The 17751-nt window shown below is 35.9% G+C and overlaps 1 protein-coding gene across 1 annotated transcript in view; it reads left to right on the top strand.

Annotated features, from left to right (window-relative positions):
- The window catches only part of B3GAT2 (beta-1,3-glucuronyltransferase 2), a 66895-nt gene that overhangs the window by 31739 nt on the left and 17405 nt on the right, over positions 1 to 17751 (top strand). The window contains exon 2 of the mRNA XM_072408501.1: positions 12438 to 12582. Coding sequence (XP_072264602.1) covers positions 12438 to 12582 — 145 coding nt within the window. The remainder of the gene's footprint in view (positions 1 to 12437; positions 12583 to 17751) is intronic.

Below are 17751 nucleotides of genomic sequence, written 5' to 3'. Positions count from 1 at the left end.
TTGTTCTTTTGCAGCACTTAAAAATTATAGGAGCCTTCCTGAAAGTGTATTTACTTTCATAAAAAGCATAATGGATGTTTTTCTTTAAATCTTTGACAATAAATTCCTATTACATTGTTTAAATTTTGGGGCTGCATGTTTGGCTTAGTTCCTGGCACATTGCTGGAGTTTGCATGTTCTTTGCATGGTTTTGCTCTGGCCATTTTGGTTTCCCTCAAATATACCACAAACATGTAGTTAGATTAATTGGCTTCTTCAGAACAGATATTGTGTGAAAAAACAGAAACATAAAATAAATTGCCATGGACTATACAGTGAAAAAAAAACCTTAAAAACTAAAACCAGCTTAGCTTGTTACAGTATAAACATGTAAGAGTGTAAATATATATGCAGAGCATTGTCCATTCACACTTGAATCAAAAATAAATAAAGAAAAATACATACAGTATCTAATTATCCCCTGCTTTTCTGTTACAAGAATCAGTGACCTTTCAGTTTGCATATCCTCTAAGCCAGCCTTTCTCTTAGCTAAATAATTGGCTTGGTCATCCAAGTTCACAATTTGAGGGGTATGCTCCTATTAGTTATTGTTTTCAGTTGTGTTTCTTGAAATACTTACCTATTACAAATATTGACTGAATGTTTAGTTTTACTAATATATTTTTAGAATCTGTAGTCCTTAATTAGCTGTACCTGCACAGCTTGGATGAATGTCACTGCACAGAATGTAACAGTGCATGAACATAAATATCCAAGCAACACAAAAGCAAGCCCCTATCTTTTCTTTTTATTTAGGAAAGAGCTGAACCGATAATTTATCCGACTGCAGCCCCAGGCACTTCTTGACGAAGACTGCTGTAGACAAAGATACTGAACAGATAATACAGAAAAATGAGGCCGGGCATAGATTGACTGAACAACAAGCAAAGATAATGTGTAAGATAGAAAAATGAAAGAAGAGGGACCTAGAGATGTGGTTTGTTACGCAAAATAGGTAAAAACTGGTAATCTGCTGTTCAAAAACAATGAAGATAATATAAAAATCTTTTGCAGTTTAGGAACCTTGCAAATTTGGACATTTACATATATAAAAAATCCTATTGCTAGTTGTAATACACAAGTGAGTCTGCTGTGAAATAAAAAGCCTTGGATTACTTTGTAACATTCTCACAAACTGCAGCAAATCCCTGAGCTGCTGCTTTGCCTTTCACAGATAATGAATGTACATTTTAAATCCAAACCAACCTTTTAATTGAAATTTCTCATTTATTCTAACAGTAGAATAACTTTAATAAACCTTAATAAACTTTAGAAAACAAGAATACAAAAAACAAAATGCTCTTAAACACTAGCTCACGGCAGCAAGTAAAACCAATCAGTGAGCTATATCTAGCAAGCACTGGGTCTGTGCTAAAGTCACAAAATATATTCAGTTGTACTAAAAGAACATTGCCACTTTTAATGTACTTCTTGTTTGCTTCCTTTATCTCTAAATCACATACAAATTTATCATAGAAGTTTGACTCTGGTTAAAAGCTATGAGAAAATCCTCAGTAATTACAATTTAAATAGGTATAGAGGAATCAGCGGGGGGCTTTCAGTGGGTGTGATTGAGAACACCTCTCCTTTATCATTAACTGGGTTTCACCAATCATCAGATTATTGGCAAAAGTAGGTGTGTGGACAGGTAGGAATGTATCTCAAGGTTTGATTTGTCAGTTTATGACTATAATATATCTTTGGAAATCTGAACACAATTAGTCCTGGTGAAATGGGTCTCTCCTAAAATAAAGCAGTTAATGACACATTTAATACCGTATCAGTCATCTGTTGTCTCCATCTATTGTAGGCAGCAGCATCTTTATAGGAGGCAGCAAATCAATAGGCAGACATTGCTTATAAGCACTTATATAGTTATAGGACTCCAGTACCACAATATTAAGGAATTACCTTCAACATATGCACAAAACTATTTTAATATAGGTTATGCAGCATGGCATATGATAGCATACATTAGGTTTAGATGTTTAGAACATATACAGATACATTCAGACAATGCAAAAAAACAGTGGAGATTATTGCAATAGGCAAGATCTTTCTTGATTTTTTATGGACCAAGAGGACCACATGGATAGAGCTTCAAAACCAACAAGTCCTATCTGGAGGCACTGGGCTTGCACTTCCTTAGTATTAATGCTACTGTTGGGCAGAAATGCAGAGAACTTTCAGATGGTGTTCTTCATTGAATGCACAGAAGTCAACTTTCAATCTTAGGGTGGCTATACTAGAGTTCTTCTAGGCTCTATGTACTTTGGGTATGGTACTTGATGCCAACTAATTTAACCTATGAAATGAGTTCACTGTATTGACTTGAGGAAGAGACACTGTGCAGCCTGAAACGTTGGCTTTTGTTTATCATTTTGTGGCAGTGCTTTTACAATAAAAAAAAGAATCCTTTCTTTTGGAGTTCTGGTGACTTCATGTTCTGTTTTTCTATGACTTCCACACGGAACAATCCGTGGTGGTCATTGCAAGCATCCTTCCTCCATTACAAGGTCTGTTTGCAGTAAGGAGTGCATTCTTATTGTGGGTTTTGTTTGCACATACAAAACTGTAAAACTTGATTGTGTTTCAATACTTATTGCCTTTGAGGTAATGCCAACTTTTCAACAGATTTTGTCAGCTTTTGAGCTGCCGCTATAGGATTCCTTTCAAATTACTTGCTAATAATAACGCTGGTGGGTGGCAAATATTAAACTTCGATGAGCTGAGAAAAATACACACAAACAACTAAAACAGATTAATATTTAGAAACTTTTGGATTAAACATTCCGTAAATAATAAGTTTTCAACTGTACTTAATGTGGCTTAAGCTGCCTTTTTCTCCTAGTGGGGGAGCACTTTACCTCTTTATGTTCCTCATGCATTTGTACATTTCTTGTTTTTCCAATTTCAGAACACGCTGCCCCACTTTTATTTGCAAAAACCATTAAAACAAAAAACCAAGGATTTTTTTTCCTTCACACAGAATCAAATTAGTTCAGTCACAGCATGAGAACAAAAACACACATTTTAGACCCTGGCTTTATCTGTGGGTCACACAGACCTTAACTTTGGGAGACCTCCGGGGCTCTCTCAGCGTACAGGCTACACACAGCCCCTTTCCCTGAGCCACCTGGTTCCAGGCTGCAACTCACTTTGAATCAAAACATGTGTCTTTTTATCAGGAGCAACAGAGTTATCCTAATTTTCTGGTCTGGAAAAAGGGAGGAGTGCCTGGTCCACCCATTACATCCAGGACACTGTTGGCTTGGATCCCAAATAAAGACCTGAAAATATACAGCATAATAATTATTCATGGCACTATCCAGACCCCATAATCTCTTTCCTAGGAGAAATTGCACTGCATGATGCCAAATAACCTCTAGATTTGGCAATAGTTAAGATCAGAGAAATCTAACAAGTATCCGAAAGCTAACTAATTTGTTCACTACTCAGCACTACTACATTAGCTAAAGCTTATATAATACCCAAATAAATACATTTAAAACATGACAAAAATCACATCACATGGAAAGAAAAAGAGATAAAAAGGGGAATAAATTAATGAATATTGAGATTATTTAAAGAGTATTTTTTTTAGCAGGTTGCCAGTAATGGAAGGTAACTTGTAAGTACACAGATAGGGACAGAGAAAGGCAATGAGATTCCACAAAGATGGGAGCCTTTTAGTTATAATATTTTCTACACTTACAACATATACACCACTTCCACAGGTATTGTATGTGGACATACAGTATATTAATCAGTGCATGCACACTATACTGTACAGTACCTGTAAATGCCTATGAAAGGTTTGTTACTAGTGTACTGCAAAACTTGCGAATATTGGACAACTAATTTAACATTGATAAAAAAATAATAATAATAAATAAGTAAAATAATAGTTTATGGTTTAATAGTTTTTTTTTACGTTCTGCAAGACTGGAGAAGATAAGCTATTCTAGGGAAACCTGTGTGATCCAGGAAACTTGGAATGGATTTCTTAAAAATTATTTGCTATTTATTGGCCGGATTTAATAATGCCGGACCAGATCAATCTCAGGTTTGGTCTATGTTTTGGAGAGTGTCAAAAAATCAGGCTCATTGTGTTGTAATAATCTTTCAAAGAAATTCACCCACTGAAAAATTAGGCAACTTTACCCAAAGAAGATTCAAAGGATTTCACCCAGTTTTGTCTGTCAGGATTCCTCCATAAATATTTAATCTATAAAATGGTCACATCTTGCTAGGTTGAATCTTGACAGTAGCAAGCCTTTGGTTATTTGTGGGAATGTTTTAAACAAAATCTCTGTTAAAGGGAATTCATTTATTCACTTGCTGACAACTACTGTCCATGGTGCTGAAACTGTGTTCATATATACATACAATATGCTCATAATAAAAAAGTGGTGAACACAGCCCTCCTGTTATGCTAATAATAGCTTACATGTCTAACCTGCCATTGCTGGAGTAGATGGTGTGGTACATCTTTGGACATCACTGGACCCCGGAAAGATAATTATTTGCAGAAACCCTACCTGAAAATATAGATGAACAGGAGCTATGGAACAGAGCTTAGAAATGGTTGTTGTGATTCTAAAAACAATTACTGGACTGCAAATATGTATATACAGAAGTAAACTTTAGATGAATATTGATGGTAGGATGGTAGGTGTTTTCTTTTCTAAATAATATACATACATGCTTGTTTCTATCCTACTTCTTTGTCTTATGCTTATGATCTGTGGTGAGCAACTAGCAAAAGATTTCAGCTTTTTCAGTTGTTTACTACTTATGGAGCAGACAAAGCCTACCATCTGCAACCAAGAGTTGCCACCTATTAAGAATGTAGTGTACCTCCCTCCTCTATTAATAGTTTTAAGTACATTCTACAGGCAGGGGAATATCTGAGAACAAAAGTGAAGATATGTAGCTCAGAAGGGAAGGTTCACATGCCTATATCTTGTCTCAGACAATCTATGTAAACTAGAATCAAGTCTATAGCAAAGTGGGAATATCTCATGAATGGGACATCATAGAGAGTAAAGGCATGTACAATCATAGTCCCAACAAGAAATTACAAATACTTACTAATTTTAAAAAGTAGACATCCCGAATTTCAGTCATATCTCATGTTCCTATTTTGTCTTTTCTGGTGTGTTATTACTCAGATCTTTCACCATTTTACCGGCTGTTTCTGGATTGTTTCTATCATATTGATCTCTTTTTGTAAGTCTCCAGTAGGCCCACAGCATTATAAAAATAGGGTCTAACTGAAGTGTAGTATGTAAAATTCATAACCCCCTTCACCAGCTGGTGATTCACCTAGTGATGCCCTCCAGAATTCTGTTTACTCCCCCCCCACACACACATTTTGCAATCATCTGAACTAAGCAACCTTAAATGACTTTTTTTCTGTTTTTTTGTGCCCCAATACAGTGATCTATGAAATGATTATTTTTCACTATTTTACATTTTGATAATACTAATTTATATAAATAGCCTAACAGCAGTTTTGTTTACTTTTTGCTGTACAATAAACATTTTATCACAGAGTAATGTGATTTGTGGGAACAATTTGACATATCTTTGACATACAGGCATATATAGAAATTAGCAATTGACAGAAGAATAATAATAGTAAAATGGTAAGTTTTAACCCATATTTATTTGCATTAGATAGTTTTTGCATCCCCATACAAATATATAGGTATACAAAAACAACTGGAAGCAGTAAAAGCATGTCAGAACGTCAATTGCAGGTTAAATGCACCAAAAATGATTTCTCAGTGATCTCACAATGTTTTATAACACAGGCCCAAAAACAGTCAATTCAGCCCATAATGTATTATAATCACGTACCAGCTGCATGTATGCAATGTTTTGAAATTACGTATTTTTTTGGAGCTCAGAACAAACAGGGAGAATAGAAGGAATTGAATACCCTTTGTGGCCTGACATCAGTTACATTTCGGCCACAGCTTTGATTTAGAATTTTAGAACAAGTATATGATAATGACATGACTATGCTTCAAATTGGGACAATAGATGTATTCCATGGAATATCTGTGCCTCATATGTACATATATAGCGGATATCCATGACAAACTATATCACTGAGGAATAAAAGACAAAATTCTGTGATACTGGGGAAAAGAAATGCAATTTTTAGCAAAGTATAAAACATATGGAATGTTCATACAATCGATGTATGCTTTATTAGGAATATGTGTGTGAGGTCTTTTTTATCTGTGAACTGTTCTTTCAAACATAAAACTAATATTCTCAACTGGATTTCCTAGCTGAATGCACCAAGCTATAGCAGAATATGGCTGCTGACTATTTCCATCTTCTCAATATTTAACTGATGTCTTGCATTTTGCTTTGGAAAGCGTAAAAAAAGAAGGCATGCACCTTTATTTTCTTACTGCTGTCTGTTATTACACCTCACTTCTATTCCAGAGACATAGTAGAAAATAAGAAATAAAGCATCTGACAGTTGTTACCTAATACTTTTGATGGGATTTTTGATTTAAAACAGGATAACTAAACCCTAACTACAACAAATACTGCCCTAAAATAAGAATCTGCCTAAAAACTACAGTCTTACTGTTTCCGCATTTTCATTTTCTTTGCAAAGCAATTTTATATAATCATCCAAGCAGCTATTTAAGACACATGTCAAATAGTTAATAATTGTGGGCCCATATACAGGATTTATTGTATCCTATAAACTCCATAAGCATAAGTGGAATAAAAGATGCATACTCCTTTCTGTAAATTGGTACTGTGAGTGGAATTTTATTAATGCATACAAAATAAATATTTTAAAAAGACTTGAAGATGAATGTTCTTAATATTTAATATTATAAATAGGTTAACAGAGTTTTTACATATATTGAAATAAACATGCTGACTGTACTGTGTGTACTTTATTTATAACCCTTTAAAATAGAGTTGCTAGCAAAAGTATTCAGGTCATTGAGACAAGTTCTCATATTACTCTGTATATCAAACCCTACAGTAATATTTTATTTAAATGTTTCAAGGGCCAGGAATATTTTTTTAATGACACTTTTTTTAAAAAACAAAAATCAAACTCTATTTTAATATTTTATAGAGATTGATTTTGCTATAAAAACACAGGCTTGCTGAACTGCACTGTAATTATAAAACACTGTTCAGACCATTACATTTTAAAATCATCACATTTATTTTGAAATAGAAGTAGCATAAGTATCTGAAAGATTACTTTATATTGGCTTCTTATTATTATGTTGCTCAGCAGCCCTCTAAATGAAGAAGGGAGGGTCAACTCTCTAAGCAGCATTTACCCATTGCATACAGGGAATATCCTCGACTGGGGTAACTTGAGGAACAGGATTTATTTCTGAATGTAGTATAGTGTGCAAGGATGTGCAGGATTTGGTGGGTCAGAGTGAAATAAATCTGGCAAGTAAAATTCTGTATGTACATTGTAAACTCTGTACTTATCTGTTTGTCAGGTTTAAAATGCCCTTGTGTTTAGACCAGGGGTCTGCAAACTATTTGGACTACTAGGCCATTTCAGGAGGTCGAGAAGGCACACTAGGCCAGAAGAAACAAAGTGTCCAAGGAAAGGTTTTTTCCAACCCTGACTGCAAGCGAGCAGCCTCAGTCTTCCGTTCATCCATGGTGTAGTCTCTGTACATGTGTGCGTGCTTGGCTTCGAAATGCCCCTTGAGATTGGACTGCTTGAAAGTGCTGTTGGTGGCGTTGCACACTAAACACAGGGCTTCGTTGCCGTGTTGGACGAAAAAAAATTTGTCAGTCCATTTGGGGTTGAAGACACAACGTTCGAGGTTAACCTTCTGGAGACTGGTAGCTGCATGTTGCTTCTGCTCTTTAGGCAAAGTAATTGGGGTTACTGTGCGAGAACTCGATGATATTGCGGGAATTCACAATAACGCGAAAATTCAATTAGACCAGATGCAACAATAAATAACTAGGGGGGCATTAGGCAGGACTGGAATACTGGCTAGGCCATATCTGGCCTAAAGGCCAGAGTCTGCCTAGCTCTGATTTAGACTATAGGCAATAACATATTCAAATATTCTTAACAAGCCTAAAATATTTAAAACAACCTTTCTGACCTGTTTAGTTAGATGTACCGAGAACTTTTTCTTCCTCAAAACACTGGGTGTGGTTTCTAGCAAAATACAAACACTCAATGTTTTTTATACAATTAGTTCCTGCCTTCACATATATGTCTCTAGTAAATTTTTGTCCATAGTCTGGCCATAGGCTTATTTCAAGCCCTGTAAGGGTAAGTTTGTACTGGTCTTGGACACTACTCTGGACAAGATAGTTTTGCTCTTGCTTGTCTGGGTTAGAATGGTGGTTACTCATACTAATTCATGTTAGGATAAAGAAAACATTGGTCAAATGTATAAATAATATGTCCTGTTTGCCTAACAATTTTGTGGTATGTAGTATCCTAATTGTTTAGAGGAACTGCGTTGCTCATTTAGGGGTGATTTAACTCATTCTGGCAGCCAGATTTTACAGATTTTCCCAACATTGTTAGGTTTAGCTGGACCCCTGAATCATTATTCTAGGCAAGTTGATCCTGAATTAAGTCTAGAAAAATGAGTTAGAATAACTTACAGTAGTGGTGTGTAATTCAGTTGAACACCCACAACTCCAAATTTTTTACATATATTACTTTCTAAGTGGATGCAAGATGCCTGTACCACCTAAAGTAAAAGTTCTGCTGGTCTCCACTGCTGGCTAGGTTTTATGTGTGATTGTCCATTGATCAGCTGAAATGATTAATATGGTTTGAAAATGTTTTCAAATAAAGTAGCACTATGGCCCCGTTAGAAAAATGTGCAACAGCACTTTAGTTTTGGTTCATCCACCATTTTCATTTAGTCTACTTGCAATGTCTCACAAGAACCTGTTGATGCTATCAGTAAAACTCACCAAATGCCGCTTTCTTTTATGGGGCGTAATATAACAAGGCTGCTAAAAAAAGTTGAGAAGAACATTAAACCTAATGTAGGCTGAGCCTGTCTGCACTACAGTGAAATACAAAAATGTTGCAAGGAGAAGGAACGGCTATCAGCAATGTCACAACTGATTTATAGGCCTATGACTTGCCAGTTAGCGCCCATAAACACCTAACCCTTATAATATCCGAATTGGCACATCTGTGCTACTAATATCAACTCACTGTTGGCTGCAGTGTCAGGAAGAGGGGTCACATATGAAGAATGACTGACCTAAGGGAGGTAAAGTCTTTTTTTAAACGTAAAAGGCGTTTGTATCATACAGAAACCCTTAGATGTAACGCAAGCCAACAGACAAATTGACGGGTATTACATTTGTGTTAAAAAATGACTTGTGTCTTGTTTTGTAATGTGATCCTGTTACCAGTTGCCATCAGCAATGCTGCTGTGGCTCTCACACAATAAAAGATGTGTAAAGTCATACAGCATAACCCAATTGTCTGATATATGTTTTTATTGTGTATAGTATTAACTTGTACCTATATTGATTGTTTCTTATCGATCTGTTAGTCATATTCTTCTCCGAGGCCAAACACATGAAAGTATGTTCAAAGGAGACCATCAGTCACAATTGTTCCTGGAAATCGGTGAAAGAGTAATAAGCACTCCTAGATGTATTTTATGCTGTTAAGCAAGAACAGGTTTTACAAAAAGGAGGGCACATCTCATATTCCTCTGCTTTCATGCTAGCTTTCACATTCACAGCTGAGAGCTTTTTTTCAATACAATTCAATACATTCTGCGGTTCTCGATATTGTTAAGATTAGGAGGAAGGAACAGTGTACTGCTAATGTACAAAAGCAAGCCTACTATCAATTAAATATTGGCTCAGGTACATATATACATGCACACTGTAGAAGAAATAAGCCATTACGTTCATCCTTAATAAATTCTGATTGTGCTTAACAGGGGAAACATAAAACAAACCCTCATAGAAGAAAATCTAACAAATGTTAATGAACAGACTCATACAAAATATATTCCTATTGAACAATGTTTTCCATCACAATAAAACTCAGACTATGTTGAATAAAATAATATACAGGTAGTCCTGAGTTAAGGACATCCGACATACAGGCGACTCCCAGGTCCAGTTTGCATGACTTGCAGAAGAAATCTTTTGCTAAACACAACTGAGGTTGTGGGTGATCCCTTCTGCAGCCTTCTGAAAGTCTTTAATGACCAAGACAAACTCTGCAGTTGTTTCTTTTTGCATATCAAAGCACAGCTTGCTCCAGAGTTTAATTAGTGTCTAGGCTCCATAAAGTTTTTTTTTTCCTTCTTTGTTTGTGATTAACTCACAGTGAGGATTTTATACAGTAACTGACACCAGGCTGCCTAATAATATGTTGAGACAAACATCTGTCCTAATTGTATTTATTAAAATAATGTACCTGTTCCAACTTACATACTAATTCAACTTAAGAACAAACCTACAGTCCCTATCTTGTATGTTACATGGGGTCTATCTGTATTCTCATATATATGTTTATAGATGTTTGGTGGCTTTTTTATTTTACATACAATAATAACATTGCTGCATTATGATGTAAGATCCACTTTTCTTTCCACCTGAGCTAATACTAAAGTTTTTTTAGTTTCCTAAATGGAAGTGCTTCATTAGAAAAATATTTGATATCATCCATGACTATGTCCTAGTCTGAACATCTGGCCTGATCAAACTGTTGTTCATATGCATAATTACACAACAGCATAGGTCCTCATTAAAAGTACGCATGACACGGCTACAGGCAACGAATAATAATTACACTTACTGACAGACACTGTCACAATATTAATCACAGAAAAATGCTTTTGCCAATAAAAGGCCCCTTTCACACATGCAGTGGAAAAAACATATGGTTAGCCATAGCTACATGTATAATAAACTGCTGCCATGCACCCAAGTACAGCAAAACACACTGCAGGTTAACACATTTGCACACACTGCCTTTGCAGATGTCGTTCTACCTTCAGAAGTGGAAAAGCAACTGCACATCCAGAAGCGACTTGTTGCTTCCAAGAACCTCACCATAATCACTGTAACTGCAGCCACCGAAAATGTATGCATTAAATAGTTCCCAGATGCTTCCATTCAGTTGAATAGGAGAGGTTGGGAGTGCAGTTGATCTAGCAGTCAACCACAAATCGGAAATGGTCCTTAGGGCAGCAAATTTATCTAAACATGGTTTGTAGTTAATCACTTGGCTACCTTCATCCGATGAAATACTCTACTTTTAAATTTTCCAGTCCTTAAAATGAAGGCATTCATTAAGTAAAACCAAACCTGCACTTTCCATTTAGCCTCATAGAAGAAAATCTAACAAATATTAATGAACAGCCCCATACAAAATATATTCCTATTCAACAAAGTTTACCATCATAATAAAACTCAGACTATGTTGATTATATTATTATATTTTCATTTATGTGTCAATATTTTTCTGTGTACCAGTTAGCTAATGCTGACCTACCAGCAATCTTCTACATTTTTCATAGCCGTTAGAAGATGATGAAGATTTTAGATCTGAACATTTAATATTTAAACAACTTTGGTGCAAACCAGCTAATAAATAAAATAAGGGTATGCAAATCACAATAGCAGGTAGGTGGTAAATGACCTGTTGGGTATTCTTGACTTTGTTAGCTATGCACAAATTGCAAATCCAGACATATTGTAGGTGTATTTTTCTTGTAAACAAGGTAACTGTGTTGCTTAGCCTGCATATGGCTGGCACAGTGTTTGCTTTAGTGGTGTCTGGTAGAGAGGACATAGAGGAAGGTAGCACTGATGAAGATAGAAGAATGGGTCTATTTTTGGCTAGCCATTATCCAGTGTAAGCCAGCTCAGTACATACTCAACCCATTGTTATGCTAAAGGCGAGCCTTGTGAGTATATTTGCTGTTGCTAGTATTGCAAGTTCTGGTAAGGTAAGGTTAAAAGTTTTAGTGAAAATATAGTTTATTCCTTAACTGTTTAGGTTTCTCATCCCAACCTATCAGTATATGTACAGATGTGTGCCTAACATCCATGTGGGAAAATGATTTGCCCAGCCTAACCTACCAGATAATTTTTCCTTGTTTGGCTAACTACAAGCTAGAAGTGCACCACTTGTTGCAAGGCAGGGGAATATTTTTTCCATAGTCCAAGATTTGCATTTCATGCATCACTTGAGATGTCAAGAATGCATAGACAGATTATTTGTTTGAGAATTTCTCAACACATATTGGAGGCAATATTCTTTGCATATGGCTTATTACAAATCATTTTTGTCAACAACTGTCCTTACAATCTACAAAACAGCATCAAAACTTACCTACACTTATTCTTTTTTTACTGGACAGATGCGCACAACTCAAAAGGTCTCCGTGTGGCCAGTTGGTCTTGTTGGAGGAAGACGTTATGAACGACCAGTTGTAGAAAATGGGAAAGTTGTGGGCTGGTACACCGGATGGAGAGCAGACAGACCATTCGCTATTGACATGGCTGGTAAGTTTTTAGATGTGGGGCTTCTATGCATTTGGTGAAACGGAAAATGGTGTAAACATTTATTAAATGTAATGTATGCATTCAAGACTGGAGATTTGTATGTAGATTAATTATTTTTTTTGACCCGATATAAAGCATTAGGGCAGGGGTGCCCACAATTTTGGCTTGCAAGCTACTTTTAAAATGACCAAGTCAAAATGATTTACCAACAATAAAAATGCTAAACATATATTTATGCTCAAACAGACTTCCAAATGATCATGTACTCCTGTGCGTGGTAGACTAAAAACAATAAAAATGCTAAACATATATTTATCCTCAAACAGACTTCCAAATGATCATGTACTCCTGTACGTGGTAGACTTTATTTCAAAAGGCAGGGCTCCGGGATCTACTCACGTTGCGTTTGCGATCTACCTGTAGATCACAATCCACGTGTTGGGCACCCCTGCATTAAGGGATATTATGAAATACTGATTTTCATATTATTCTCATTTACTTCAGGTTTTCTATGCAGGGAATGAGCCAGAGAATTTTTTTTTTTTTTTTAATGAAACCATTGAAAAACCCAGACCATGACCTTTGTAGGTGCGGTTGAGCTTGGGCACCTTAACATTTAACCTCTCATATAAATTGTAAGTTCACAGTTGGGTTTTTATTAACTGAAAAGCATGGTGTGGCATAAGTTGAACTTACGGGAAGTGAAATGACTAAACTGCTTAGGACATTGATCTGTATTGTGAACCATGGCCTCACAGAAGTCTTACAGATAACACACAGCCTTTTCTAGCTAATAAATACAATGCCCCTTCTGCTGGACTAAGAGAGATGGAGGCATAAACGTTAGAATCAGGATCACAGCTGGCACCTCAGGACCATGGGCATATTAGCATTAGGACATGGACATGCTACTTGTTAATAGAATACTATATGTCAGTAAAATATTCTACTGATTTATGAGTGGTGTGTTTTAATAAAAAAGGAATAATGTTGTTTAAGGGAAGTGGTGAGCTTCCAATACGTATCCCTCAATGTGTTTCAAAATTTGCATAATTCTTCACAAATGAGCAAGATCACAACTGTCAGGGCTCCCTAAAGGAGTATTGAGGCAAAGTGTTGTGTTGTTTAAAAAAACTAAGAGAAACACAAACTCAATCGTGATGTCAGTGGGTCTAAAATATGCAACAAAAAATAGAAAGATTGTATTAAAAATGTATTAATATGTTGATTAAAGGTGGAGTAGTGATCAGGGAAAAAAAAGGAAAGGGGATCAAACTTCGGTTTTAAATAAAATCTTTCAACTTTTAAAAACAACACATGCTACTGCAAGACAATTCATGTTCCAAATGCTAACTAAACCTAATTTTGTTAAATAGTCACCATAAATTTGATGCTAGGGCCCCATGAAGAAATGGGGCTTCCCGAATATAGAAAATGAAGAGCTGCCAAAGGCAACACTGGTGCCTGGGCAACCAATTGCTATTTTATAATATATAAAAAACCTTACCAATCATTGGTTTCCACAACATATATAAGATTACATTGAGTTGTCTGATTTTAGAACCTAATGATAGCTATTACATTGACAAAATCCAATAACTGTCAGATTGTAAGCTCTTTTAGGCATGGTCAAGGTCCCAAAACACCCCACCCATGTACAGTATTTATAAATGACTGTGTTGTAATTTCACTTTGTATTGCAGTATATATTCTTTACAAAGATTCTATAATATTCTGCTCAGATGGCTATATTTTCTTCATTACAAAGCATTTACCTAAGAATTGGCCTTGGTCCTGAATGCTGATAGGCTTTTTTGCATGTCACCTATTGTCCACTAATTTAAATATCTTGTTTGCTTTTTTCCTTCAAATTATTTTATAATACAGTACTTATTGTAGAAAGAAATGAGAAAGATTTATCTTGAGGTCATATGATGTAATGGTAGTGGATGCTGTAGATAGATGGAGCTTTAAATGCATGGCTTAGGGGCAAAATCACTGACATACATCTCTGGTAGATGAAGGCAGAAAAGCTTCAAAATTGATCTCATCAATCTTTAAGGGTAAAGTTAAGTTTTCCTTTCTCTTATTCTGGCTGTCAACAGACTATGGTTGGTTGGTTTATCTTATTTATACACATAATACCCAACAACCAGGTCCCTGGTGCAGATAAATCAGACTTTGTGAGTTTTAGGCAGCTATTCCAAAGTACCATAAAAGTGTTTTGCCTTTGGAGATCTCCAGCAAAAGTAAAAATTGCCTGTCCCGTTAAGTATACTTGATTAAGAAAAGTTTTTTTTTATTATTATCATCAACAATAATGCCTCCTTTCAGAAGGTGGCCACCTGGGGAACACCTAAACTCACCTAAAACACCTAAAAAAAGTAGGCAAAAGAGAAATGCAATGCCTCTTTTGTGAAAGAAAAGCCTGTCTCCTGGTGCCTTTTTGATTTAGCTTTACACTGTATGGCCCTATGTATTGTAGAGCTCAGCTCTGTGTGGCACCACCAGCCCCTGAATCAGTTTGGCTCCAGCTCATGCATGCCATCAGTGGCCACTCCTGAAGATGATTGATGTCTTCTCAGAAGTCTGCCATGAGACAGGGGCAAAAATGGAGCCTTCATCTGATGCGCTGATGACAGGTTCTGGACCTATCATTGCTGCACACAGATAAGTCTGTGTCCTATTGCTAATATCCTGTGCATACCTGCCCATTATGACAGAAGCTCACCACCCAATAAGAAGTTGAGTGCCTCTTTAAATAGAGGACTTTGCATGTTTTGCTTCGAATTGCTATATGGTTTCACTGATGGACCATAGTGTATTGCGTAAAACAAGGCTTTGTATGTAGTACATTAAAGCTGGTTAATACACTACAAAACAGTGTGCATTTCCACTGTAGGTCCAAAAAGTCCACTTTTTATTTTAAACATCACATTCAATAACAGTCCCTCAAGAGCCAACAGTTACAAATTACTAAATTGTCTTTTTATTGTAATTTAAAAAAAACAAAAAAAAAAACACACACACACACACATATATATATACCATATATAATATTTTGCAAAAGCATACATACAAAGTCAAGCTGTTAATTCTTAGTGCCTTAAAAATAAAGTTTATTCTGTTCACTCTTTCTCATAATCTCCTTTCTCCATGGGAATTCTTAAAAATGTATTCATGCTTGAGATATAAATGAAACACTAAGCTGTTAATAAACATAATGAATTAAGTTGCTCAAAATTTTCTAACAGCTGCCATATTGCAGTAAAATCATGGCTTGAAAATGGGTACTTGTATCAGCTTGTGGGGCTTCATGCACTCCAGTTATATTTCATTGGGTTTTCCAAGCCTTTCTAATAAATCATTTCATGCTTCAGATTTATAAATGAAATACCAGCCGCATAATGAAAATAATGAATAAAGCAACTGAAAACCAGCAAATTAGGCATTGTCCAACAGCCAGCACTGTTCTAGCAAGTGACTGCGTTTCTCTATTGTTACACTTCAAGTGAGTACAGAATGATTGATGAGGAGCATAGAAATGATTCATTTGAAGTGTGCAGAAATTATTAGGCCTCAACCAATTGGATGTTTCTGGAAAATGCAAGCTATTAACCATCCATAGAACCTGACTATTCAAAATGTATTGGACTTAGCTTCCCAGAGTGCAAAAGACAATCACCCCCATGAAAATTAGGGTGGGAAAGGGTCTTTTAGTTTAAAATGTCCTTAAGGGTGTACCTGGAAAATGACTGAATTCTGAATCTACAGACCACCTTTATGACAGATATGACATGGAAAACCTCACGGGGGGGGGTCTATAAAAAAATATGATATATTTAACACCTACTGATGATCCTTGTTAATTAATATAAAAATGTTTACAACTTAATGAACATGTTGATATAACACAGACTGCAGATATAATCATAGGGGTTTGCTGATATATTAAGAAAAAGCTGAGAAAGGCAGAAATACTTAGAAAGTTTTCTTTATCTTGAATCCCCTAGCATAAACAACAACAAAAAAATAATTACATGTAATGTGTCAAAGTTAGAAAAGAAAACCTATGATCCCATTGTGCTTGTAAATCTCTATGTGAAATGAAGCAGCCATCATATGTGCCTGCAACATGATTTAGTGAAGCACTGTGTTGTGGTTAATCTTTTCTTTGTGTCTCTTGCGCTGTGGGGTTTATTGGACCTGTGCTGTATAGTCTAAGATAATAGAAGTTGTCTTTGCTTTCTGTCAGTTTTAACATTTATTGATCAGGTTCAGATTCAGAAAGTTGAAGACATCAAAGTTCTAAGTATGCAAAATCTGTGTTTCTAATCTAATACAATGCATTCAGCTATGTTGGCTTGATCATCTGTACAAAAATATTGTTATAAGGCTACACTAGTACTACTAACTATAAATAAGGCATTTTCAATACAAATTGTTTTATGAAATGGCTTCCAAGAAATGTAATTTAGCTATGTGTTAACATTAAATGCAGCTAGAAAGCTTGGCTTCTCATGCACCCTGTTAGAAAGTGCAGGAGCTGGGAGATGCCAGGACCTTAACATGATTTCCCTAAACTCCTGCAGATAAAGCAGTGTGCTGTAGATCTAAGGCCTTCGATGTATCTAAACATGAATATTTACCGTTCAGACTCTCAGTGGTGCCAAAATGTAGCCATTTACAGCAGTAGCAGTGTGGTAGGCATGGGTCAACTATTTGACTTAAGGCAGTTAACTTTGTGTTGAACTAGCTTCTAAATGAGTTTCAGGTACAGAAAATGAATGATATTTCATATTATATATTAACATTTCCTTTATCAAGCCAGAGTCATAATTTTGATGTAGTTGCATGAGAAAGGACAAAACATATTGGGCATTTTAATAAACTCTTACTTGCAGTGTTCTTCATTCCACCACAAAGTTTTCTCTGAATTTGATGACTGCTTCAGAAGAGTCAGGTCCCCTGGTACAGCCCCCTCCCTTCTATATGTCTTAGTCCTATCCTCATTTTAATATGTCTATTGACTTTGTGCTGGCCCAGCTACTTCACCCCTCACCTCAACAATTAACTGTTTATAATATGTATCAGCTGGAGGATCAAAGAGGAATACTATAGAGCAGCGGTCGACAACTGGTGGTCCACAAGAAAATTTTGGTGGTTCGC

This window comes from Pyxicephalus adspersus, chromosome 4 (assembly GCF_032062135.1).
Source record: "Pyxicephalus adspersus chromosome 4, UCB_Pads_2.0, whole genome shotgun sequence".
NCBI classification, from domain to species: Eukaryota; Metazoa; Chordata; class Amphibia; order Anura; family Pyxicephalidae; genus Pyxicephalus; species Pyxicephalus adspersus.
The sequence above is the reverse complement of the archived record's forward strand: the minus strand, read 5'-3'. Positions and strand labels throughout refer to the sequence as shown.